This window comes from Streptopelia decaocto, assembly GCF_964273445.1.
Source record: "Streptopelia decaocto genome assembly, chromosome: 2".
Classification (NCBI taxonomy): domain Eukaryota; kingdom Metazoa; phylum Chordata; class Aves; order Columbiformes; family Columbidae; genus Streptopelia; species Streptopelia decaocto.
In genome coordinates, this window is record NC_138655.1 from 39146327 (window position 1) to 39172187 (window position 25861).

The 25861-nt window shown below is 41.6% G+C and overlaps 1 protein-coding gene across 3 annotated transcripts in view; it reads left to right on the forward strand.

Annotated features, from left to right (window-relative positions):
* The first annotated feature begins 24392 nt into the window (after positions 1–24392).
* Positions 24393–25861, forward strand: part of CA8 (carbonic anhydrase 8) — a 54443-nt gene continuing 52974 nt past the window's right edge. For all 3 annotated transcript variants that reach the window (XR_014183309.1, XM_082045192.1, XM_082045193.1), the window contains exons 1-2: positions 24393–24621; positions 24967–25158. Coding sequence is in view for 2 of the 3 variants with exons in the window: in XM_082045192.1 (XP_081901318.1) it covers positions 24543–24621; positions 24967–25158 (271 nt within the window). In the remaining variant the exon portion in view is untranslated. The remainder of the gene's footprint in view (positions 24622–24966; positions 25159–25861) is intronic.

Below are 25861 nucleotides of genomic sequence, written 5' to 3' on the forward strand. Positions count from 1 at the left end.
GGGCAATAGGTCCTTTGCTTGGGCAGATCAGACTGAACGTGTCACAACTTTCCCTTATGGTTTGAAGTACATGTACTTGATGCTTGGACTATTTGTTCTTAAAATGTCACTGGGGCTATTTGTGCTGGGTCATATAGCTTCAAACGGAGTATTATGAACTCTTCTCCCTCCTTCCTTCTTATCTGATAGGTGGATAGCTCTGCTATTGTTTGCTGTAAAATCAACAAACACCACTTTTTTCTTTTATCTTAAATCACTGCTTTCCTAAATTGATACTATTGTCTACTTTGAAAAATTGATATTCTGGATGTGTATGTAATAATAGTAGTAAAAAACACTGCTAGACTGCCCAAAAGTGCGTTTAACTCTTAACATGTTCATTACCATGCTCTGTCTTATGGCCAGAGTCAGTAAATACAGAAATAACTGATGACTCACTACATCTCCACTCCACTTTCATATTTCATAGCTATTATTCAAATTATGTTAAAACATTTCATGACAACAATAGGACTCTGGCATTAGCTTATGCAACTTCAGGAGTCAACTTTTCAGTATTTTGTAGACAGATTTGTTTACCAGATTCAATCTTATTGGCAACGTGAAGATTTAGAAGAGTGTTCGTACAGCAGATGCAGGTACCTGATGCAGCTCTGCTTGACCCAGGGCCAGAGCTGGAAGTGTTGGGCAGCAGCGCTGTGGAGAGAGCCGGGGTAGTTGCATACAAGCCAGGGCAAGACCCGAAGAAGTGTGTGGTAATTCTGGTGAGGCTGGTCTATAGTGTTTACATGCACTGGATGAGAAATCAGTACAACATGACTACTTGTAGCATGGGTTTACCATTTTAGGTCTCCATGAATTTGTGGAGACAGTGATGTTAGTGCAGGCATCAAAATATTCAGGAGCATAAAACTAAGGCAAAAATATCTCCATCTAGCTGAAGGCAATGAAAACAGTTTGGTAAGAAATAAACATTCTGGGAAACTAATGGAGTCTGATAAAAGTCATATTGAAATGGTGAAGCGCATGCTATGCTTTCCTTAAAAATGACGTATTTATATGTGATTGTCCAATTTGGACTTTTAATTTAAATTTGAATGCATGTTTGGAGAACTTTCCCCTCCCCTCATGCAAGACTCATCCCTTTTAAAAACAGTAAGGTACCATCTCAGCTCTAGGAGAAACAAACTTTTTCTAGTATAAATTAGTGATTTGGCTGAAAATCAGAGGTGTAAGTAAACAAACATTTGGCATGATTATGATTACTGTCTGTAAAACTGGGAACTCAGTGAATTGAAGACTACTACTGGAGTAACGGGAAAGGAGATGTCTCCATATACATTTTATCTTCATTTAAGAAAATGAAATCTGAACTACTACTGAGGGTAATAGGGGTGAACCTTGGAAGTCTGAATTAGTTTGAGGGAAGCTCAGGAAAATAAATGTGGCCTTTCGCAATCGCCTTTACCTGTTGTTTCAAATTTCTCCCCTATTTAGATAGAAAATATGGAAAAATTCACATCAGTTCAGCTCTCGCAGACATAATATTTTGAAATGGCACTCACTGACTGTATTTCCAAAGCTGTGCAGGCTGGTAATATCTACACAAGGGAAAATAAAAGTTTAAAACAGTAATTATAGTTCCAGACTAGAGCTTCCTTTCCTGAGGAGCACATAGCATGGCCAAGCAAAGCTCCCCCCGATAACTGAAGAAATGCTGCTCTGCAGTTCCTCCTGACTGCATGTCTTTTGTTTTATATGACTGTGGTTATGATTATCATCTCCACAGTGCCCAGGAGGCCTAAGCACGGATGAAAACCCTATTCTGTACCTCCAAATAGATATTTGGAAAGACAACTCCGGTTCCAGAGAAAAGATATTGTGTTTGAAAGATGAGCAAGGTTGTTTTCAATACTGTCGGGTAAGCATACTCAGATAACACCCTCACAAATAACTATTATTTAACTGAAGCAGGCATTTTCCAGGCAAATAAAGAAACATGTATATTCACATCAATATAGGGATCCATGGTCTATCTCCTGCTTCTGAAAATTTGGCTCTGTCTACATGGAAGTGGAAAACAACAGCTGTGAATGAGGGAATTTGGAGCACAAATGAACACCAGACCCAGCTGCAGATTTGCATTCTTTGACATCTGGTGCTGAGTAGACTCTGGGGAATTCTGTGATAACATGAGATTTAATGCATCTGTCCGCTAAATCTAGCATTTCTCTTTGGGACATTTGCATGGATGAGGTTGATCTCAGAGAGCTTTTTTAAGCCAGAACAAAAAAGGAAGAGGATTGTATCTGATTTGGACTCTCAATTTGTATGCAGAGCTGGCGGGCTGCATGGAGCTTGCCTTGAACTGGGATCACACATCTGTTCTGCAAGAATTTGCAAGACAGCTTCCACAAAACACCAACATGTTTGATTTCAGAAGTGCTGTGGCTTGGGGTTCCGCTGACGTGTTTTGGTGCATAACGAAAAAGGTAAAGAGAGTGTCTGCATATGTGTGTGTATGTTGGAAACTCAACTAAAGGAGAGAGATCAATACGGTTTAAAAAGGGGATTTTCAACACTTTTCTGAACATTATTGGAATATCACAATAAATCCAGATACTCAAGGAAAAGAAGGGTTGTGATCACATGATGCAGTCTCTGGAACTAAAGTAATTCTGCCCTTACCTTTGTAATTTTACCTCATTCCAGTACAATTGGGTTCTTTTTTGAGATGAGAAGTCTTGTGCTTTATGCCAAGCCAGTTTGTGTAATCACACTTTACATGCAGACAAAGGAACAAGAGTTTGGGGGCCAAAGACATTACACATCATCATACATTGTAAATCCTCATGTACCCTCTTTAGGATTATCACTCTATATTGTTGGACCGTACACATTGTAAAACATCATTGCAAAGTGAAATTAGTTCACTAATTCATAGAATTTTATTTTAATCTGTACTGCACAGTAACAATGTCATTCTTGAGAAGGGAGCTATTCAGTTTGATTTTAACTGGATTCTTCTTTATATGCCATGAGGATAAACACAGACTTCACACAAAAGCATTTAACCTCTTTTCCTCATAACCCTGGATAATCAAGGATGGGTGTAGACTGAAGCTGGTTAGAGATGCTGTGAAGTCAGTGGTTGTGACCTCTCCACCTCATACATCCGAGTGCACACATTGTGCAGCAGACAGTGCTAATGAAGACTGCCCTTTCCTGATGTGCTCACGCTTCACAGTCCCTGTTATGGTATATTGTGTAATCTGGAATGATCTAAAAATGATTGGCAGTGTAGAAGATGAAATAAACCTTCCTCCTTCCTTCCTCATCTTCCTCTCGGGCTGCTCAAATGGCTTTTGTTTGGGGATGGCCTTTGTTCCAAGTGATTCCTGCACCAAGAGAAATGCAAAGAGATTTTTACAAATGCTGGACACCATCTATGTGGACTCATCAGATATCCATCCATAGGTCCATTTTTATCGTGTTGCCTAATCCTCATTATCTGCTCACACTAATCAAGTTTGAGACATTTTCAGATACAGTGATGTAATAAGTTCTAGTGCTCATTTTGTTTTGTTTTGTTTTGTTTGTTTGTGGGTTTTTTTGGGTTTGTTTGTTTGTTTTGTGTGTGTGTTGCTTGGTTTCTGTGTTTTTTTTTTCTTTTTTTTAAATGAGAAGTGCTATCACACTTCTGCCATGTGAATGTGAAGAAATACCCTGAATTGCTTTAACTGCCAGTTTTCTCTTTACAGAGTAATTTTTGTGCTACACGTGATGGCAAGTGTTTCTGTAATACAGCCCTTTACTCCTTTAATTACAGTTTATTACCCCATGAAGGATAAAAAGCAACTAAAGCTCTTAAATAGACTTTGTTAATGACAGCTATACATATTACTTTAGCAGTACTGAAATGGAATCTGGCGTGATGAATGCAGGTCCACAATTTTCTAAAAATACACTCCTGTAACTCTGAAAGAGACACAGGTGGAAATTTAGTGGGAGACAATGGGCTTGCTTGACACCTTGTGGCTGAGAAATGGTAAAACTCAATTTCTGAGAAATTATCTGTTGGTTATAAATTAGGCATGAGAGAAACCTTGCTCCCTTGAGATGACCAACAAGTTTTCATCCTGCATACAGATGCAAATTCTTAAAGGCAGAATGTATTTACAGCCTATAAGATCCCTGCTATTTTTAATAATACCTTTCAACAAGCAAATAATATACATTTTTCTTTACATTGGAAAGTCTTGGTATGTCTGTGTGTTGTGTGTGTGTGTCATGGTATGTGAATATAGCCCTTGCACATAATGTGCAGCCCGTGTGTGGCCATGGTGGGTGTTGTTCTAGTGTAATTAATGAAGTCCAGGCTCACCCTAATGTACAAGCCCCAGGGTGTGCACCCATCAACCTTTCTAAAACTGGAGCACTAGATTACAACATTGACACGCCTCAGCAAGGGACTGATGTTAACCTTGTGCTAGATTTAAATCATTCCAGGCAGTCTGTTTTGAATTTCCAAATGTGCCGTACTGTTCTAATGAGTTAATTCATTTGGTATCCACTTCCTCTTGTCAGCTGCTTTTGGAAAATAAATCGTGCATTGTTATCTTAGCCTTGTCCATCCTATTAATGTTTTAGAAAATGCAGCTGAAGATTATCTGGAGTTTTCTATGGCAGCAGTTGACCTGCAGCAACTAGACAACGATCAATCACATCTTGAAAGAGTCACGAACTGCAAAATTCTTATTCATTTTCTTTTCTGTCTGCAGCATAGTATTTAAAAAATGTTTTCTACCTTCATGCAGAGGGGTAAAAGCAAGAGTGTAATCTCAAGAATTTTATAAAAAATGTCAATTTCAGTGCATCAGTGTCACGTACCTAAAAAGGGTAGATATACCAATATACTACAAATTCCACCTTTGCCAGCAGCACATTGGAAGTCTTCTCTATTATATTCTTGTTCAGTTGTAGAGATTAAATTGACAATACCATGACAATCTGTGTGTACTTTCATAATGTTGACATTAGGCTTGGTGTGGAGCAGGGAGAGATGTAGGGCTTCCACCCCACAGTGTCTGCCAGTGCTGGACTCACAAAAGAGTGTTGTCCAGAAGGACCTTGGGGTTACTTTGAACGCTGGTCTCGCTTGGTTCCATGGCACAGCTTTCGCCTGCCATTTGTCAAGACCTGCTCTCTGTTTCCCAATATGATGTTAATAGCATTACCTGTATCCCCCAATTTTCTCTGGTGAGAGACATTACTGGTAACTGGTCCTACCTGAGTTTATAAAACAAAGCTAGCTGGGGTGCCTCTGATTCCTGCTTAAGAGCCAGAAAAATTCCAAAGAGCGTCAGGCTCCTGAAGAAATTCTTCACTATGAGGGTGAAGAGGCACCGGAACAGGCTGCCCAGAGAAGTTATGGATGCCCCATCCCATTCAAGGTCAGGCTGGATGGGGCTTTGAGCAACCTGGTCTAGTGGAAGGTGTCCTTGCCAATGGCAGGGGGCTGCAACTAGAGGATCTTTAAAGTTTCTTCCATTCTGCGATTCTTTAACTGGCAGCAGTAGCCCTTCCTGCTCTTTCCAATCCCTCCATCACTTCCAGAAACTCCCATTTTTTGCTTTACAAATCTTCCTCAGTTTCCTAGTAAGCATTTCAAATCTGGTATCTTAAGATTATTTCGGCAATTAATTTTTAGAAAAGCCTAGACATCTTTGATCTCCAGTGTTCTGGCTGTGTTGCCCATGTCAGCTCTTTGCACAGCGCTGCATGCTAACCCCACTGCAGCACACAGTACAGCATTACTTGTGCCCATACTCTCCCTTCTCCCCAACCACAATTAGATCATCTCAAAATATCTGTACTGCTTGGAGGCTCTAGATCTCATGTGAAGGTTCATAGATTAATTTAGCACAACTAGATTACCTGGGGATTTAAACAAGCTACTAATTTAATAGCCATGAATTTTTCTGGCAGTCCCTGTGCTGAAGTTCTATGCTTCCCCTAGGACCTGCAGGAATAAAGAGTATATAAAAAGAAAAAGAAGCACAAAATTCTCAGCCTTTTCAGCCTTTCATTTCCCTTTGACTTTCAGACAGTTCTGACTTGCACACTGGAGAGACACAGAGGTGGTTTTGTTTTTTTTTTTTTATTTCACAAGAAACAGATTGAATGCGCAGGTTTTCATTGATCTCAGTGCAAGTGAAGTTCACCTCTCTGAAGAAATCCCAAAGAGTCTAATGCACAGTGCCAGGCATAGTCAGGACCTTCTACTCCAGTCTGTTCTCTGCTCTGCTTCTGTTCTCCTCAGCAGGTGGTGGTGGGAAGACCTCTTTATTTTTCCTTATAATGTTTTTAAGGATTGCAAATGATTTTGACCATTCTAGCTCTACTTAAGCCACCAAAGTGGAGCCCTCAGATGCCCTTTAATCCTCAACTGAGAGCTAAGTGGGAGGAGAAGCTGCTTACACAATAGTGGGGAAATTCGTTCTCTGAGAAGGAATTCTCCACAGCTGTACATGGCGTTGCCTGAACACATTGCTCACCAGCGCTGCAGCGATGCACAAACATGAGCTGGGCTGAACAGCTTGCACCTTGTGCACATCTGAATTTCCATTGTTGCAGGGTGTTCCACAGTGCGTGCAAAAAACCTCTCCCTTGGAGATGCTGGTGACTCTTGGATGGCCCCGTGTGCCTGGGGTGGGCTGCATGTGTCTGGCTGTTTGCTAGTGTCTGTGGGTAGCTCATATTTTCCTTGATGTGGAAGAGCTGCAGCTGCACATCTGCAAGATACTCCACAAACAGCAGGACACAGTTTGATTTTTATAAATAGCCTCTCAAATCCAAGATTTGTGAAAGAAAATGCTGTCAATGCTTTTACTTAAATTCTATCCTTATTTTAGAACTTACTTCAATTTTAACAAAAAATAATAAATGTCCTGTATTCCCTTTAGCATATAAATATAACAATAAATTGGTGAAGTTCCACTGAAGTCTCTGGAACTGCATCAAATATTCTGGCACAGAATTTGGCCCATGAAGAGAAAAGAAGCCTCAATAATGCTGTGCTTTCAACATGAACATTCATTTTCCTCATTGCCTGTACCAAGAGATCATTTTCTCTAGTCAGAACTCCAACTGCATTTTTTTACTATCAAGAATATTGCTTTTAAATAGAAAAATAAAAAGTAAACTACAATAATTTTCAATAACTATACTACTGTGGCCTTAATTTTCAAGGAAAAACATTACCAAACTCAATTTCAGATAACATTCTATTATGCACAAACCACTGTTGATATAATAACTTCTATTTTAGGTTGCTAGTAAAGAGAAGAACAATGTGACCCATTTAAAAATGGGCTCTCAGAAAAATATTAGCAAGCCATTTATCATTTCTATTTAATATTGTTGATAAGAACCATTTGATAGAAACATTTCTTTGTTACAAAACTAACAGTAGCATAGGACATATTTGACACATGCACCTTGCAATTGTACTGAGAAAAGGACTTTCTGTTTGTTGTAAATTGTTTGGAAAAGAAATGAAAAAGGAAAACACCTTAGAACTCCTCAATAGGTGGAGCCTAAACTTTTAGAAATCTTCAAGTAATGGGTAAATCACACTCACACAACTGGAGTGCTGCAGTGGCTGGATACAGGCTCTTTGGGAAGGCCAGAAGTGGATGGTGAGGAGGGACAGTGGCCTTGTGTTTGAGAGAGGAGCAGGGATGCCTGGAGCTCTGCCAAGGGCCGTCTGAGAGGTGATGGGTCTGGGCTGGCTGGCAGAGCAACGTGGATGACCTTGGTGTAGGTTTCTGCTGCAGACTGCCTAATCAGGCCTCCTTCAGACAAGCAGAAGAAACTTCATGTATGCTGTCCCAGGTCCTCATAGGAGCACTGATATCTTTTGGAGGTAGAACATGGCAGGGCAAAAGAAATCCAGAAGGTTTCTGTAGTGCACTGATGACAATTGCCTGACACAGGTGGCTGAGGAGATGAAGAGGGGAGATGCTCTGCAGGAGTTGATTTTTACAAACAAAGAAGAACTGTTTTGAAATGTGAAGGTTGGGGCAGCCCTGTCCACCTTGACCATGGGATGGTGAAGCTCAGGATCCTGGGAAAAGGCAAACAGCAGGTTAACAACTCTGGATATCAGGAGAGCAAACATTGGCCTGTTCAGGGATTTACTTGGAAGAATCCCATGTGAGACCATCAGAAGAAGAAAGGAGGAGGCCAGGAGAACTGTCTGATTTTCAAGCATCACCTTGTCCAGACTCAAGAGTGGTCCATCCACATGTGCCAGAAGTCAAGCAATGGTGGCAGGAGGCCTGCATGGATGAATAAGAAGCTATTGACAAAACTCAAAGGTAGAAAAATAAATATTCAAGAGGTGGATGTAGGATTAGATGAGATAGGAGAAATATAGAGACACTGCCCAAGAATGCAGGGATCCAGTTAGGAGAGTCACAGCCTATCTGGAGTTGAATCTGGTCAGGGATTTGAAGGGCAGAGAGAGATGTTTCTAAGGGTACATCAGCAGCAAAAGAGAGACTGGGGAAAATGTGTGCCCACTGCTGAATGAGTCAGGGGACCTAGTGACCGAGGAGACAGAAAAGTCCAATGTGCTCACTGCCCTTTTCACATTGGTCTTGACTAGTAAGACAACTTCAGGCATCCCAGGCCTCTGAGACCTACAGAAACATCCAGAACAAGGAAGAATTACCATTGTTGGAGAGGGACCAGTTTATGGAACACTTAAACAACTTTGACACACACAAGTCCATGGGATCTGATGGGATGCAACCACAAGTGCTGAGGGAAGGCCACTCTTGATACTCTTTGAAAGGTCATGGCAATCTGGGACTGGAAGAAAGCAAATAATGCTCCTTTCTTCAAGAGGGGACTATAGACCTCAGCCCTTGGGGAAGAGATGAAATAAATAATCGTGGATGCCATTTGCAAACACATGAAGTACAAGAGGTAATTAGGAATAGTCAGCATGGATCTAGGAAGGCAAAATCATTCTTGACGAACCTGGTAGCTTTTTATGACAAAATGGCTAGTTAGGTGCATGAGGGGAGTGCAGTGGATGTTGTTTGTCTTGAGTTTAGCAAGGTTTTTGACACCATCTGCCACAATGTCATCATTGGCAAACTGATCAAGTACAGAGTAGGTAAGAGGAAGGTGAGCTGGACTGAAAACTGGCTGAACTGCTCAGCTGAAAGTATTGTGATCAGCCACATGAAGTCCATCTGGAGGCCAGTCCCCAGAGGTGTACGCTGCGGGTCGATGCTGGGGCCAACACTGTTTAGGATCTTCATAAGTTACCTACATGGTGGGACAGAGTGCACCCTCAGTAGGTTTGCAGATGATACATAACTGGGAGGAGTGTCTGGTTCACCAAATATTTGTGCTGTCATCCAGAGGGACCTTGACAGGCTAGAGAAATGAGCTGGCAGGAATCTCATGAAAGTAAACAAAGGGAAATGCCAAGCCCTGCCTCTGGAGAGGAACAACCCCGGGTACCAGGCAGTGCAGTCAACCAGCTGGAGAGCATCTTTAACAAAAAAGACTTGAGGGTCCTGGTGGAAACCAGGCTGAACATGAGCCAGAAATGCACCTATGCAATGAAGGCCAATTGCCTCCTGAGAGGAGTGTTGTCAGCAGGTTAAGGGAGATGATCCTGTGAGGACACAACTGGAATACTGTGCCCAGTTCTGGGCTTCCCAGTATAAGAGACTCTTTGACATAATGGAGAGAGTCCAACATAGGGAAGATGACTAAGAGACTATAGCATCCTTCCTATGAGGAATGGCTGAGAAAGATGGAAGATAAGGCTCAGGAGGATCTCATCAACATGAATAAATACCAGATAGAGGTGAGTAGAGAGAACGGAGCCAGGCTCTTTTCAGTGGTGCTCTGTGAAGGGACAAGAGGCAATAGGGCAATTGAAATACATGAAATTCCACCTAAATATTCAGAAAAAAACCCTTTTTAACTCTGAAAGTAGTTAACCACTGGCACAGGTTGCCCAGAGAGGTGGTGGAGTCTCCATCCTTGGAGATACTCAAAACTCAATAGGACATGGCCTTGAGCAATCTTGAGCAAAGTCAGCTGAAGGCCCTGCTTTGAGCAGGGTGTTTGGACTAGGTGATCTCTAGAGGTGCTTTCCAACCTCAGCCATTCTGTGAAATCGTTGCTTATATAATTAAAAAAAAAAAAAAAAATTTAAAACGTCCTTCTCTGTAGGAAGCCCCATATTGTAGGCACAGATACAGTCATGCTCTTCTGCGGTTAATAAGTTCTATCAGAAAGAATTCCTGCATAAGCCAGTGGGATGTAGGAGCATGCATGATCCTGGCGTCCAAACAGAGAGACCTTTTGGCACCTGATTCTGGGGAAGATGGAAGAGGCTTTGCCACTTGACACCAGCTGCAGTCCTTAGAGGGTTGGCTGTCCCATCCCCAGGTAAGGAGCACAGTGAGCATCACGACCTTGGTCCATCCAGTGTGCTGGAGAGGAGTGAGCTGCGGGTGGGGAACAGCTGGCTGTGCTGGCACTGTGGCAGCTGGGGAGCCCTTCTCTCAAGGAGAACCTGCAGCTGATTTTTCCATCCTACTTTCGAGACCTTTTGTGCTGATCCCACAAAGCACAAAGGGAATAGAGCAGGGCTGGGAATATATGAAAAAATACCTCCCCCAGCCTTTTAGGTATGGAACAGAAGGAATATGTAACAGCATGACTTTTGCACCAATTCCACAGAGAAAAAAACGCTTCTGAGAGCAGTTTTTGGTAGTTCAGGAAAACTCATTTTCTTCACAGGTTTGAATTATACAAGGTCATTTTATTTTTTTTTTTTCAGCTTCCTATTATTGTTATGATTATTATCACCAATGAATTGCTTTGAATATCAAGCATATGGAGCAAACTACACTTTTTTTTTTTTTTTTACATCATCCTTGTAATAGTAACTTTTGGTTTGCATTTTAATAAATGAGGAACCACCACTTACTCTGTTTAGGATTAATGCATTCATGAGTCTTATTTTCAGTAGCTATGAGGGAAAGACAACATTTTAAAGCAAATTGAGGTGGCTGTTATCTTCCCTAATGCATTTTTAATGTATAAGACATGGTAAGGACCACAAAAGCATTCAGTGCTCTGTAATACTATTTGACAACAACAATAAAAAACCCAAAGAAAGATAAAAACAAGCTAACAGACTGTATGGAAGAAGGAAAGATACAGTCATGCTATTAGTCTCTGGTTAGATAATTTTATTGAGACTTCTAGCATATGATGAACGAATATGATAAGTGGTGGGGGATGAGGATGTTGTGATATTAATAAAAATGTAATTCCATATGAAACTGTCCTGTGATTTATAGCTAATAATATTACTGTAATGAGGCTAATGAAGCCAATCAATCCTGTATAAACTTTTGTTTTTGTAAATCTGATTCTCAAAGACTTTCTGATAGAAAAAGGACAGATTTGTCTTCTCCTCCCAGCAACTCCTTCCCTGCTGACATGAGAAGTCCCACTGAAATCAACTGACAAGCACACTGTGGAGTAAATAAAACTCTGTGGAGGTTCTTCTGTTCTGCCCTACTTATGTGATTCCTCTCTCGTGACAATGTCCTCAGAGCCACATTTTCTTTGAGTCAGAACTTCTTACTGTCATATTTTCCAGCTTGCTTTCATCTAAGTAACCAAAATCCATCTTCAGTGAGATTTGTCAGATCCCTGAAAACTTACAGAGACAGGCACTTTTTGCCCTCTTTGTTCTCCTTGCCTCTAGTTTCACTACCCATTTTCCTGGGAAAGGAGAATGGGATTTAGAATATATATCTTTGTAGCATTTGGAAGAACACGTATTTCTTCAGATAAATGTCATGGGATATATTTAAGAATGCAGATATGTAAGAAATACTTGAAGTAATTTTACTTTGTTTTACTTTGCTTCAAGTACAGAACTCATAGTTCTCCTTAAAGAGGAATGACTACAATGAAATTACTAATCTTGTGAATTTTGACTACCATTCCTGGCAGAGAATGTGAAGAGAAGCTCCCACACATATTTATTTCCTCAAGTCCAACACCTTCCTCTCTAGGATTCTGGAAACAGGCAGTCTAGCAGAGGTTGCTGTCTCTGTCAACATGCTCATTTAAGTCAATGGCAATAACCTTTTTGATGTCAGCGAGGTCTTGCGTAAACAGCCAGCACTCACATCTTTCCTCGTCTCAAGAACCTTGTTGATATCTGATTTAACACCTTATATGTCCACCTCACCCAAATACATGAGTAGGCACAGATATGTGACAGAGAGGAGTTGTGATGGTGAAGAAAAGGATGTGAATATGAAGTTGGAATAAAAGTATGGCATTATGGACAAGATCATACCACATCTTTTCCTGTGTAAGGCTCTTTCTGGATTTCAGTTCCAAGCAGCTGCTGAGGCTAGTGCCATCACACGCAGGAGATGATTGTCAAAAACACATTTGAAATATCAGATGGTAGGAATAGCTGGCATTTCATCTTGATGAGAACAGTCTGAGATATTGCATGGACTGGAGAAACACCAGCAACAGAGCAAGCAAGTGAATGGCTACTGGTTTCAAAAGAAAAACAGTTGATTATGTTCTGTCAGAAAACAAAAGATTTTAGTTAGAGCCCTGACTGGTTATTTGTGTTTGAGGTTACTTATGAAAACCACTTACCACAGAGCAAATTAGATCCTAGCACTGTTATGTTGTCATCACTGTAAATTCATTAATGCTTCACTGAACTGTTCTAATGCCATTAGACTGCCCCATGTCACATGTGTTGTGTCTATGAATGCTCTCTTTGTCTCCCTGCTTAGCGTGGAAGGTGAAAGGCACTGGAATTGAACTGATTTTTCAAGCCAAGAATCTATGCAATCATAAATAGAATAAGTCCCTTCAGCTTGACATTCATTGCTTCCTTTCTCACACAGAAACAGATGGCAGTAAAAGGAGAAAGCAGGTGCAGAGTGCCTCTTTCAGCTGCTTTTGATGGAAAACAGAAAGTGAACAAGTCACAGTGAGGTGTGTTGTACGTATCTTTAGAAAGGCACTTACAACTTCTAGATACATTTCTGCTAATGAGGGTGTAAGACGTCAGCTCTTTGGAGGTTACAGCATACACTGTTGCGCTCTCATCAGGTCTGATGGATGTGGTTTGTATGGGAATATAATTTAAACATGAGGATATAAGGAATGATTTATTAAATTACTGGAGAAAGTACTTACGAAAAGAGGCCTAATACTAGAGAAAATGTCTGCCTTATTTGAATGCTATTAGAGCTATAGATTTCTTATAAGCTGGAATACCCCAAATGGAAACTCTCCATACTTTGCAGCACTGTCTGAATCTGCATATAAATATCCTGAAGTAGTACTTTTGAAATATTGCCATTCACAACAAACAGTTTCTTAACTCCTGAATCTAATGGAAGGCCACAATCCTATTGTTGCCAATCATATTATTGCTGTTAAAGTGAACAGCAATGTAATCTGAGAGCATGTTATGTTTGGGTGGGTAGTGAGGATTTGGATACTGCCATTTTCCTACTAGGCCATCCAGCTCTCATGCAAAACATCATTGTCTGTTTCCAATAAGGGAAAGATTAGACCAAATATGGTCAACAGTCTCTACAAGAAGCCAGATCGAGGTGAGTAGAAAGGAATAAACAGTGCCATAGCCTCTTTTCCCCCTGTTACCACATCTATCAAGCAGAGCTGGTTTGATGTGGGTGGAAACAGGCTGTTCTTTGTGAAGAGCTGGCACAATTTGCCCTCATTAGCAGAGCATGCCCACTTTTATTTGCCGCTCTTGCAGTACCTCATTCAAACACCATGCCGCAGGGATTTTTGTAGAATCTCTGGGATTTCAACTATGAAAGGAGAAGTTTTTTCTTGTAAACTCCTGCAGCTTCCTGGGCTTGATGCACTGCATTGCCTCGCATGGATTTAACTTTCCCCATGACGCTGAAAAAGCACTAGCCCTCCTGTCACAGAACAACTGGCTTCAATGCCCCATGCTAGCAAAGAAGCTCTGTGATAAACAAGCTTTTAATCTTGTATTTCCACACATCTAGTTTGTAATTTGCAACTTGACAAAGCTGTGTGTCAATGACTGTGCCAAAAGCTCAGCCCTGAACAGAGACGCTAAAAGAAGTGTGATGGTAGGGGAGTAAGCGCTCACAGGAAACTCACAGAAGAATTGTACTTTGTAGATGCTTTGATTTAGTGCCATTGGTCTTATTGCTGCAGGTCTTCTACTTAGTGCTAATGTAGACAGTCCAGGAAAAGCTGCAAGAAACTAAAATGATGCCTTTCAACCTGAAAAGTATCTTCTGCCTTCCTGAATGCCAAGGAGGGATCTGCCAGAGCCAAAAATGTGTGGGGACTCATGAGGAGCCAGCCCTTTCACATGATAAGGTCTCTTTGGAATTAATTGTTGTTTAATCAAAGCATATAGGTAGCCAAATCTTATGGAGCATCAAATTTTCAGCAAAAAGCCCTGCTGGCTCCTTTGTATGACGCCAGCCCAAGTGTGTCAGGTAGAACTGCTAGAGATGGGCCACCTTCTGCGTGAAGGGAATACCTGGTGCTCAGATGGGTATGTTAACATACCCAAGACAGGGGTTTTCAGTGCCAAAATGAGATTTTAAGTGCTAAGCAGGAATAAAAATAGAATTCAGGAGAATTTCAGTTCACTATGAGGATTACTGACCCACAGCTGGGAGCCAAAGATCAGCTAATTCAGAGAAAGTGCTTGCACACAGATGAGCAGTTTGGGAAGAAGCACAGGAACATAAATAGCAGAGGACCTTTTCACAGAATGGCTGGTGTTGGAAGGGACCTCTGGAGATCATCTAGTCCAACCCACCTGCTGAAGCAGGTTCATCTAGAACAGATTGCACAGGAATGTGTTCAGCTGGGTTTTAAATGTCTCCAGAGAAGGAGACTCTGCAACCTCTCTGAGCAGCCTGTTCCAGTGCTCTGGCACCCTCAAAGTAAAGAAGTTTCTCCTCATGTTCAGACGGAACCTCCCATGCTTCCGTCTGTGCCCATTGCCCCTTCTCCTATTGTTGGGCACCACTGAAAGGAGTCTGGTCCCATCCTCTTGACACCCACCCTTGAGATATTTATAAACATAAATAAGATCCCCTCTCAGCCTTCTCTTCTCCAGGCTTACCTAACAGTAATTTTGTTCCCTGAAATCTTCACCATAATCCTGACGGACTGCACTGTCTCCGGGTGCTCCTTTTCCAGATGAAGAGAGGCTAAACTTGTCTGTTTTGGAGATGCAGATCCAACAAAACACACTGTGCTAATGAACTAACTCCCTTCCTGTGGAACAAACATAAGGAAGCAGCTGAAGAGATATTTATGATTCAGTGTAAACCAGAAAAATGCCTGCTTTCAGATTCTTAAACAGGAAGGCCGAGACTGTGAAACACAAAATCTTATGGGAAAAAAGAAGAAGGGTTACATCAATCTTTTTTTTTCCGAAGGAGTCTTCTCTGATGTTTTTTTCTTCCCCTCTTTTATATAAAACTGCCATATATGGATGTATTACAGGACATTGATAAAATGTTAGAACCACTGAATAATACTGCAATCTGGGGCATTTTGGGCAAAGATTTCATATTCAGTGTGTAAAGGGATTTTTATTTTTACTGGCAGCTGCCTGTTGTTGTTCAGTGGCTTTGAAAGTTAACAGTCCCTTTGCACTTGTGAATATGAACATTTTTGTGTCTGTGTAAGTTTTTTGAGGTTTGGGATACAAAGATCCCTTTACTGATCTTTTTTACAACACATCTAATCTAAGACAGGTATGATTACATTATGTTTTATTGTATCATCACCCTGGAAGAATACTAATTCAAGAAATCATTATTCACTATTCCTACTCCAAACATTTCAATTAGAACAAAATCAGTTGCTTCTTCCTAGTTATCTACATTGAAACATGATTAATAAATGGTCAATTTAAATCTGAATGGAAACATGTTCTGTTCTGAGGTTCCAGCTAAAATGTTTTGAATTGCAAAATTCAGAATGTGAGCTAAGAGTCTTTCTAGCAGCATTACAGTGTTATTTCACACCATTCTCTATCAGTTACTGCCTGGTGTCCCTTTAAATACTTGCTCCTTCATAATTATTATCTGCAGTTGACCACTGGACTTTGAAACTGCAAACCAAATTGCTTTGCATATCTTTTGCTTCTTGCCATATATACTTTGAAAACATATTGTTTGTTTTCTGTCACTAAGATACAGGTGACAAGACTTGAGAGGAAAAAGGTAGGCAACGTTCAATGCAAATAGGGAGCCCTATGATTGCTATAAAATGTGACAAAGTGTCACAACTCTGCAACTAAAAAAAAAAAGAACAGCTGTGCTTAGGATCTAGTGCTGATTCAATGGTGAAGGGAAAACTATTTAGAAATAAAAAATATAATAAGTGGAAAAAGAAAGAAACAAATATTGATATGAAGTAGAAAATGTGGACTATAAAAATATTGATCAATACTTCAGGAAAAACCCATAACTAGGTTTCACACAAATAACTAAGTTTTCTAACCACATCAGTAAGAAAAGAAACCAAAAGTCAATTACTCACTGAGACTCTGAATTTGTTAATGATGATAAAGAAAGAAAATATTCATAAATATTCGGGAGGTTCCATGTTTGGAGAGGACTCTGATCTGCTTACATCATGTGTGGGTAAAGAATTTTGCAGTTTATTAATAGCTAAGTGATATTTTACAATGTCATAAAACTTAGAATTTTAAAATCTTATTTAAATCTATGTAATCACACCCTAGAGTTCTATAAGAATTGGCTGAAGGGATCTTCAGTCTTTTCTGTAAATTTTTAACAAATCCAGGAAAATGTTACAAGACTTAAAGAATTGTAACATGATGTAAATGTTAAGTAAAAAAGAGATAAATGAGATAATCTAGGTAATTACTGTCTGGTTAGCCTGACAACAGTTCGAGGAAAAATACAAAAAACATTGATATGGGATTACAGTCTTAAAATCTTGATGGAAAGGAATATAATTAATGCTAGTGACAATACTTTTACTGAAAATATATCTTGTCAAACAAACATCTATAACGAGATTAGAGATTTTTATGAGGCATATGATTTACTAGTGTAAAAGATTCTAGTTGAAAATGAACACTGGGAATCTTTCAAATGAATGGCATTTTAGGTCAACTAAATGCAAACCGATAATGCAGGCCGTGTCCACATTCCATAGACTGGCTCCTGGATACCCTGACTCAGAAAGAGGATTTAATGTTTATACTAAACAGCAGCAGAACAAGAGCTCCAATGTCTGATTCAACAGCAAAGAAAGGCTAATGTGGATCATCAATGTGCAGATAAAAAAAAAAAAAGAAATTAATTAGAACACAGGGGTGAAAACATGAGCTATGCAGGAGAATTCTGGTGTCTGTATTTTTAATGTGGAAAATGGGAAAATGTGTGGAAAAAAGCTAACAAGATATCCTGGTCTTAGCCCTCTAGTAAGTGTTAATGAGCTCCTCTTGTTTAGACCACACAGAGGTGACCAGACCAAAGGCAGTGAGAAAACACAAAGCAATAAAGGCCCTTCTGTCAAGGCAAACAAGCATAATGTGAACCAGTGGCTGGAAGTTAAAGCCAGATAAATTCAAATTAGAATTGGCTACCCATTAGTTAACACTGAAGGGGACTAACCACTGGAACAAACTGTCAAAATAATTAATTCTTCATTTCCTTATGTCTTTAGGTCATGCATTCCTGGAAAATGTGCTGTGGCAAAATGCAAATTATTATTTATTGAAAGTCAAATAATTAACTTAATACATGAGTAACTGCATGACATGTAATAGCTTGTGATATAGGAAGCCAGATTGCTCTCCGAATGTATGATTTCACAGCTTTGCCAGAACGGGGCATGTGAGCACTTTGTCATCCATGGGTGTTTACACATTGATAAGAAAAACTTGGTAGAATGAAGAACTGCCTCTCCTTTTGACATCATTTTACAGACTCAAATATGTTGTTATTCCCTTGCTACTTTATCCCGATCAGTGCTTCCCCTTTCTCATGAGCTTTCCAGGTGAAAATCCAACACCTTTAAGCCAATACCTGCTTTTGCTCTTATAGTGAAAAACTGCTCAGGCTCATTATTTAGGTCATTCTGTCTTTTTGTTTTAAAAAGTAGAAGATATTATGCCTTTCCCTGATTCCGTGCTTCTTTTTTTTAAACATTTAATTTGCACGTAGTGGATTTAACATCTATCAGTTCCACTGACAAAGAGCCACTTCATTTCAATAGGTATTAGATGAAACTTGTAATCCTTCAGTCATCTCATCTAATGTTAAAGAGCTCAGATTATTACAGTTAGGTAAATAATATTCATCATCTCCTCATTGCAGATTTTTCCTCTGAGCTTCCCATCTTCTTCCTTGAATTTGGTTCTGGGTATATCTTTAGTTCTACTTCCTTCCTAAAGAAATAAAAAAGTACTTACATAGGAGTTTTGCCATGTCAGGGCCCTTGATTATCATTTGCATTCTGTATTTCAGAGAGATCCTATTTCATCCTTTAACTCTTTTTCCTTTTAGCACACTAGGGGGAAAAAAAAAACAACCCTCATTTCCCTTCGATGCTTCTATTGTCTGCAGAATTTCACTTTAGTTTTGTACTTATTTTACTTCATCAGCAATTCCTGTTGTCTTCACCAGTTTTTACAGATTTCTCCAGGGCTAGACCCTGTTAGGGAAAAGAAAAACTCCAGGAGACTACGCTAGATTATGCTCTAATTTTTTTAGTGTGCCCTTACTCACACTGTATCTTCTATTATTTCTTTGCTTCCCTTTTGACTGTGGTATTTTTAGTCCTTAGAAATGCCTTCCTATTCCTTGGGTTTTCTTTAAAGAACTTGAAATTATTCTGTCGTAGTTTTAGTGTCCTCTAGCTGTAGGTGTGAATTCTCGTGGGCACCCATAACAGTCCTGTTTTATACATTTGAACACCGGGACAACATAAGACAATTATGCCCATTGATTTAGAAATATTAGCTGGTTCCCATTTTCCCTTCATCTCTGGTGCATTCTTATAGACACAATTTTGCATGTAAGACTTTTATACTTGTACTGTAGAAAAACTTGTGTACATACTATCAGATCAATGTGTTGATCTTTAAATTCCACCCAAAACTATGTATATTATGAAGTGAAACATGTAAAGTGTGCACAGGACCAGCCCTCTATCCTATTAGCTGGCAAAGCCAAGAGCACAAATTTACACTTACAGACCATAAAACACACAATGCCACTGAAACTACCCTTTGGTGTGGATAAGGGGGAAATCGGGATCCAGCTGACATATTTTGCAATGTTTGCAGGACAGCATTTGCCAGTGTAAACCTGACTTGCAAACACAAGGAGCAGTTCACTGGAAACAGTTTCTCTTTGCTATAAATGGTGCCTTTATTGAAAATCTTCTCTCTTTACCTTTTTAATTCTGGACTATTTATACTACCTGACCATCCTTTTCCTTTTTGTAACACATTACTTCAGCTGCAGAAAAAATGAAAAATGATAGGCAAATAATATTATTCCAAGAATACTGAAATATTATTCCTTGTAATGAACAAGTTCCTTTTAAAATGTGCAGAGATTTTCAATTTTGTTATATATAAGCTTGTATTTTAATGGTCATATGCAGAAATTTTCTGCTTATGCTTCTAAGTTTGGAAACTTATTTGAGAGAGTAACCTGGCAAGAAATAAAGATAGAAACAAGTTTATGTGAGAGGTGATTGCTGGCAAACCTCATAGTCCAAAACAGAACACAAAATAGGAAGCCCTGTTCACTGAAAAAGCTGGATGCTGCTGATCCCTTCAGTTGCCTGTGCTGCTGTATGGACACTGCCTTGTCTTTCAGGACACCTTGGCAAGAGCTGAAGTCTGGCTTAGAGAGGAATAAATGTACCCTAAATTGTCCCAAATGGAATAGTCTAATATCCCACATAATATTTACCTCTAATATGAAGTCCTGTATGCCATCAGCTACTCTTCTCTGGCATTAAGGTAATAAAGAAAAAAATGAATAATAATAATAAAAAAAAAGATCCTCTCACAAACTGAATTTTTCATCCATCAAATCAGAGAAGTAACCATCAGTTCTGCATCCTGCAGAGAATCTTGCAGGTAAGACTTTATAGTTTAAAATAACTTGTAGGGAATTCTGCTTTTATTTTTCTACAGACTTCGTCGTGACCTGTACAGTTCTCTGCATTGGATTTTCTTTCCCCTTCAGAGTGGTGAAAGCAGTAAGTACAGTTGTTGAAAATGAATGCCTTAAAAAATGTTGCTAGTCATTAACGATAATTTACGCATATAAACGTCACAGTGTTTGGATGCAGAATTTTTGTTCAGGCCTGGTTTTCCCAGTATATAAATTTTAAGGTGTTTAGGAAAGCTATATTGTCTTTGAAAAAAAACAGTAACTGTATATGTATATAAAAAAAAGTATATCTAGATATAGGAAATACAAGAATTGTTGTTTGTAGTCTCACCAGGATTAAGTATTATACCAAACATGTTTCAAAATGCCACTTCTTATTATTTTACAAGAGAGAATATCAGAAGCTTTGCTGCTTCTGAACTACTGTCCTCTGAGTTTAAAGAGGAATTGTTAGGCCTTGGATCTATGCCTGAGGGTTTGTTTTGTTTTGTTTTGTTTTTCTTTTTTTTTTTTTTTTTTTGCGTTATCATCAAAGGGTGTGATCATTAATCCCAGTTAAACAAGACGTCAGTGTGTTCCACAGAATTAAAGGCTGAACTGGAGAGAGGAGAGAGGTGGCCTGCTCTTGCTTCTGCTGGTGAGGCGACATGTCACAAGGGTCATGCTGGCAGGGCTTCTCCTTCTTTTCATCTATCAATTTGATACAAGCTTGAGAGCTGTAACTATGCCTCCCTACAGGTTTTTCAATACGCTGAGCCAATGTAGCAATCTCTGAGGAAAAACACCACAAGCAGTGCATTTTTACAGAATAAAGAGTGTATTTATGTGTATTATAGTTATATATTTAACATCTTTTTACAGTAAAGTCAACTATTGGGAGCTTCTGCACAAAATTAAGCTTTAGATATCTAGCAATAATAAAATTTCTGAAGATCAATAGAAGATTAGTTTAAGAGAGAGACAGACAGCTGATATAAACCGTATGATCCCTGCAAAGAGTGCACTTAATTGAAGAGGAAAGACCTGTAACGTGGAAGTGGATGCCTTGGGACAGCTATATCTGGTGACATAACACTACAACCAGATGATTGCACAGTACAACATGTGGCAAAAGCCAGTGCGTAGGGCACCGCCAGTACATTGTATGTGGGAACAAAAATGCACTGACAGAGAACACAACACTTTCAAGAGTGCCTACAGCACTAAAGGACACCGATTCCCACTGATCTTGAACAAGGCTTAGATCACGCCACTGTCTCCATTTGATTGTCTCAATCCTTTTTCTTGAAGCTGGTTTGTGCAAAGACCAGTCAGGTCGATATCTGTATTTGTGGCTGGAGTTAAATGTGTCCCATGCTCTGTTTCACTGTTGGGATATACCCTTGAACTCCTCTGTTACTTACACACTTTACCATCAAATATGTTGTAGGAATCTTGAGCAGATCTAAACTGCTGATCAGTCATGCTATGCCTGACATCAACTACAGAAGGATATTTGCACAGAAAATACTGAGCAGACATATAACAATAAAGGAATGCCCATCATTCAGCAAGGCTTTACCTGCTATGCGTAATATCGAAGAGAGATTTGGGAAGAATGGGAAGGTTGAAAGGAAGGGCAACGAATATCAAGTAGCTTAGTTCTTGAGTTATGAATGGAAACGATGGAAAGTATGGAAAGCCATGAAAAGTATTTATCACAAAACAGGAACTTTCAGGTCTGATTATGTTGCCCCTCATAATTGTGAAATTCTAGAACAGATGTCCCACAGGAAAGCTACTGCAGGAAAGGAATTAATAGAGGGCATGAATGAAGTACTTGTGCTTCAAAGAGCAAGGGAACAAACCCAGCCCCCTAGGACTGTTTTTTTTTCAAAATGTGTGACTGTTTGAAGAGGAAAATGAATTTCCAGTCAGATGGACCAGAGTCAGGGATGTTTAAGGGGAATATCTGGTCTTTTTTTTCCTCCATATGGCTGAGCAATGATTCAAAGTAAATGACATGAATAGGAACAACTAGTGTGTGTTTAACAAGTGATTAGGAGAGAAAACAGCAACCAACAAAGCCAGGTAGGTAGGGGAGACAGGTATGCATATACAACATATCTCACGTGACTACAGTTCATGTTAAAAAATCGGAGTCTTCTGTTGGTACTGATATCAGGTGCTCAGTATATGAAGAAAAAGGTCTATTTGATTTCTTGCCTCAATAAGCTGCACCATGGTCGTAGTTTGCTTGGGCAGTATACACTCGTTTCAATCATCAACAGTGAAGACAGTAACTAATGATCCTGTAGAAGGAAACTTGTGTTTCTGTTCTGATCTTGAAAAACCCCCAACCCAGTACATTCTACATGTTTTGTCCTATTTTCATTTCACCTTGCACACCACTCAGGGATCAGTACTCTCTTCCTTCAGTAATGAAGTTCCAGCTCAGTCCTCCTTCTCCTTCCGTGTCACTTTCACACTGATGACAATTTCTGCTACAATGTCAGCCCTGCACAGATACCACTGCTGAGCTGGGGAACAGTACAGCACAATGAGGTGTACACCTAGATCAAAGTCTGTGGATCAACTGCACAGGATCGGGATGTTTTCCTCTTGGGATACTAGAATGCAGGGAGGTCTGTCCTCTATCTGTAAGTGAGCAAGGACAGTAAGCAAAGGGCACTTCCACTTACCATTGTAGCAACTCTATTTGACTGCCTCTTTTACCTTTCCTGGTTGCTGTCAGGGATTGCAGATGGTGAGTGCTGGGTTTCCATTCCTCTTGTTGTCACTGATGCAAGTGTTTGGGTTGCTGCCTAGGGGAGATCTCTTTTATAGAGGTCTCTTCTGTCCTTTTTTCCCTTGATAGAACGAGTGTTCCCTAGGTTCATACATGGCTGTTGTTAAGGAAGAAGGAAGAGTCCTTTCATATGCCCAAACTGAGGCTTCCTCTTGTTGGGGAGAGACTTTCCTGTATATTCTGCAGGAGGCTTTGCCTAAATGAAGGGCTGACTGTAAAGATTGTGGCGGCATTGATCCTTCTTCAGAACAGAAGGGACAGAGCAGGGTTCCCTTGCTTTTTCAGTGGCTCCCTTATCATCACTGAGGGCCTCCATCCCTCCATAGAATCACAGAATGGTAAGGCTGGAAGGGACCTCTGGACATCACCTTGTCCAAGTCTCCTGCTTAAGCAGGGCCACCCAGAGCAGGATGCCCTGGACCATGTCCACAAGGCTTTTGAATATCTCCAAGGAGGTAGTCTCCAGAACCTCCCTGGGCAACTTGTGCAGCACTTGCTCACCCCCCCACTGAAAAAGTATTTCCTGATGTTCATAGAGACCCTCCTGTGCTTCAGTTTGTGCCCATTGCTTCTGGCCCTGTCACTGGGCACCACCAAAAAGAGCCTGTCCTATTTGCACCCTCCCTTCAGGTACTGGTACCTATTGGTACCTTCTCCAGGCTGAACAGTCCCAGCTCTCTCAGCCTTTCCTCATGTGAAAGACGCTCCAGTTCCTTCATCATCTTCATGTCCCTACGCTGGATACTCTCCAGTAGCTCAACACCTCTCTTGTACTGGGGCGGTCAAAACTGGACCCAGTACCCCATATGTGGCCTCAGCAGTGATGAATAGAAGGGAGGGATCACCTCCCTTTACCTGCTGGCACTATGTTGCCTAACGCAGCCCAAGATATCATTCACCTTTTTTGTGGCAAGAGCACATGGCTGGCTCATATTCCACCAGGACTCATAGGTCCTGCTCTCCAAAACTGCTTTCCAGCCAGTCATCCCCCAGGCTGTGCTGGGGCCTGGGTTGGACTTTGCCCTTCCCCGTGTTGAACTTGCTCTCCCGGGTGTCCCCTGGCACACAGGCCGCCTCTGTCCAGTACAGGGGGGCAGCGGGAGCTGCGGGGACACTTCCCCAGAGCTGCGGCTCCCGCGGCCGCCCGGTCCCCTCTCCCCGCTCCACCGGCTGCAGCCTCCCCCGCCCCACCGCACTCCTGGGACAGCAACCGGCTCCCGGTCCCGCCCGGCGGCTGCGCCGCGCCCCCTGCCCCGCCACACGACGACACCCGCCGGCGGGGGCGGGAGGGCGGAGGGTGGGCCGGGACACGCTGCGGAGCGCCGGCAGTCCGGCTCGCCCCTCGCACACACACACTCAGATACATACACTGACACTGACACAGACACACGCACACACACGCACTCACACGCACGCCGCCCGGCCGACGGGAGCCGGGGCCGCTCGCAGGACGCCCGCCCATGGCTGACAGGAGCCTGATCGAGGGCGACGAGCCCTTGCCGCGCCGGGAGGAGGCTCCGGAGTGGGGCTACGAGGAAGGTGAGGAGCGGGCGGCGTCTCCGGCGGGGAGAAACTTTGCCGGGGGAAGAGAAGGTGGTGGCGGTGGGAGGATTTCGGTGGCGGAGCGGAGGGAAAATCGCCCCCCGGCCGCCGCCAGCCACGGGAAGCGGGGAAGCGCCGGCCCGCAGCGGGGGGCCGATCTGTCACCGCCCGCGGGAGAGCAGCGCCGCGGGGCCGCCCGGTAGCGGTCGGCGGGGCCGGAGGGACGAGGTGCGCGGAGCGGCCGCCCCTTCCCGCACCGCTGGGCAGCGGCGGGGCGGGCGGGGAGGGTCCGGCTGGCGGGGCAGCCGGGTCTCCCCGTAACAGCCTTCCCTTGTGTCTCAGGAGTGGAGTGGGGGCTCATTTTCCCTGATGCTAACGGGGAGTACCAGTCGCCTATTAACCTGAACTCGAGAGAAGCTAAATACGATCCCTCGCTCCTGGAAGTGCGTTTGTCGCCAAACTACGTCGTGTGTCGTGACTGTGAAGTGATCAACGACGGGCATTCGATCCAGATTGCCCTGAAGTCAAAATCAGGTAACGCGGCCTTTGCTTTCCCTGCTAAAGATTATCTTGCCTTCAGAGTGTACATGTATCCCGGCGCACTGGAACAGCAGCTGTGCCCAGCAGTGAGTGATTGTGCTCACTGGGCACTAAAGGACACCAAATCCCACTGATGTTCAACAAGGCTTAGATGATGCCACTTGATGCCACAAATCTCCATTTGATTGTCTCAATCCTTTTTCTTGAAGCTGGTTTGTGCAAAGATTGGTCAGGTCAATATCTGCATTTGGGGCTGGTCAGAGTGGTGTTGTTGACTTCAGTAGAAAAAGGAATAAGCTTGCAATGAGAGCTCCAAGTTTTGACACCGAACTGAATGGTCAGTCAGATTGCTTCAAAGCATGTCCAGAATTTCCTCTTGTGGTGGTGTCCTCCAGTTCACCGGCATCAACAGTTGTCTGCATTCAGAAGCTGTCCAGACTATTACTCAGCCACTGTCATGCCAGCCTGGCAAAATTTGCCCTTGGTCCAAAGACTATGCAATTTAAAAGAGCATCTTCTATTAATTTGGGTGGCATGTGAATACAAACTACAGAATTGGGCGGCTTTAGATACTCCAGGTATACATGCTTACAGTATTGATGAAGAGCAGGTAGCAAGGCAGTCCGCATTTCTTAAAGCATTTTTTGCTCTCATTCATCAAATAAGAATTAGAAGCAAATAACAAAAGAAACAATTC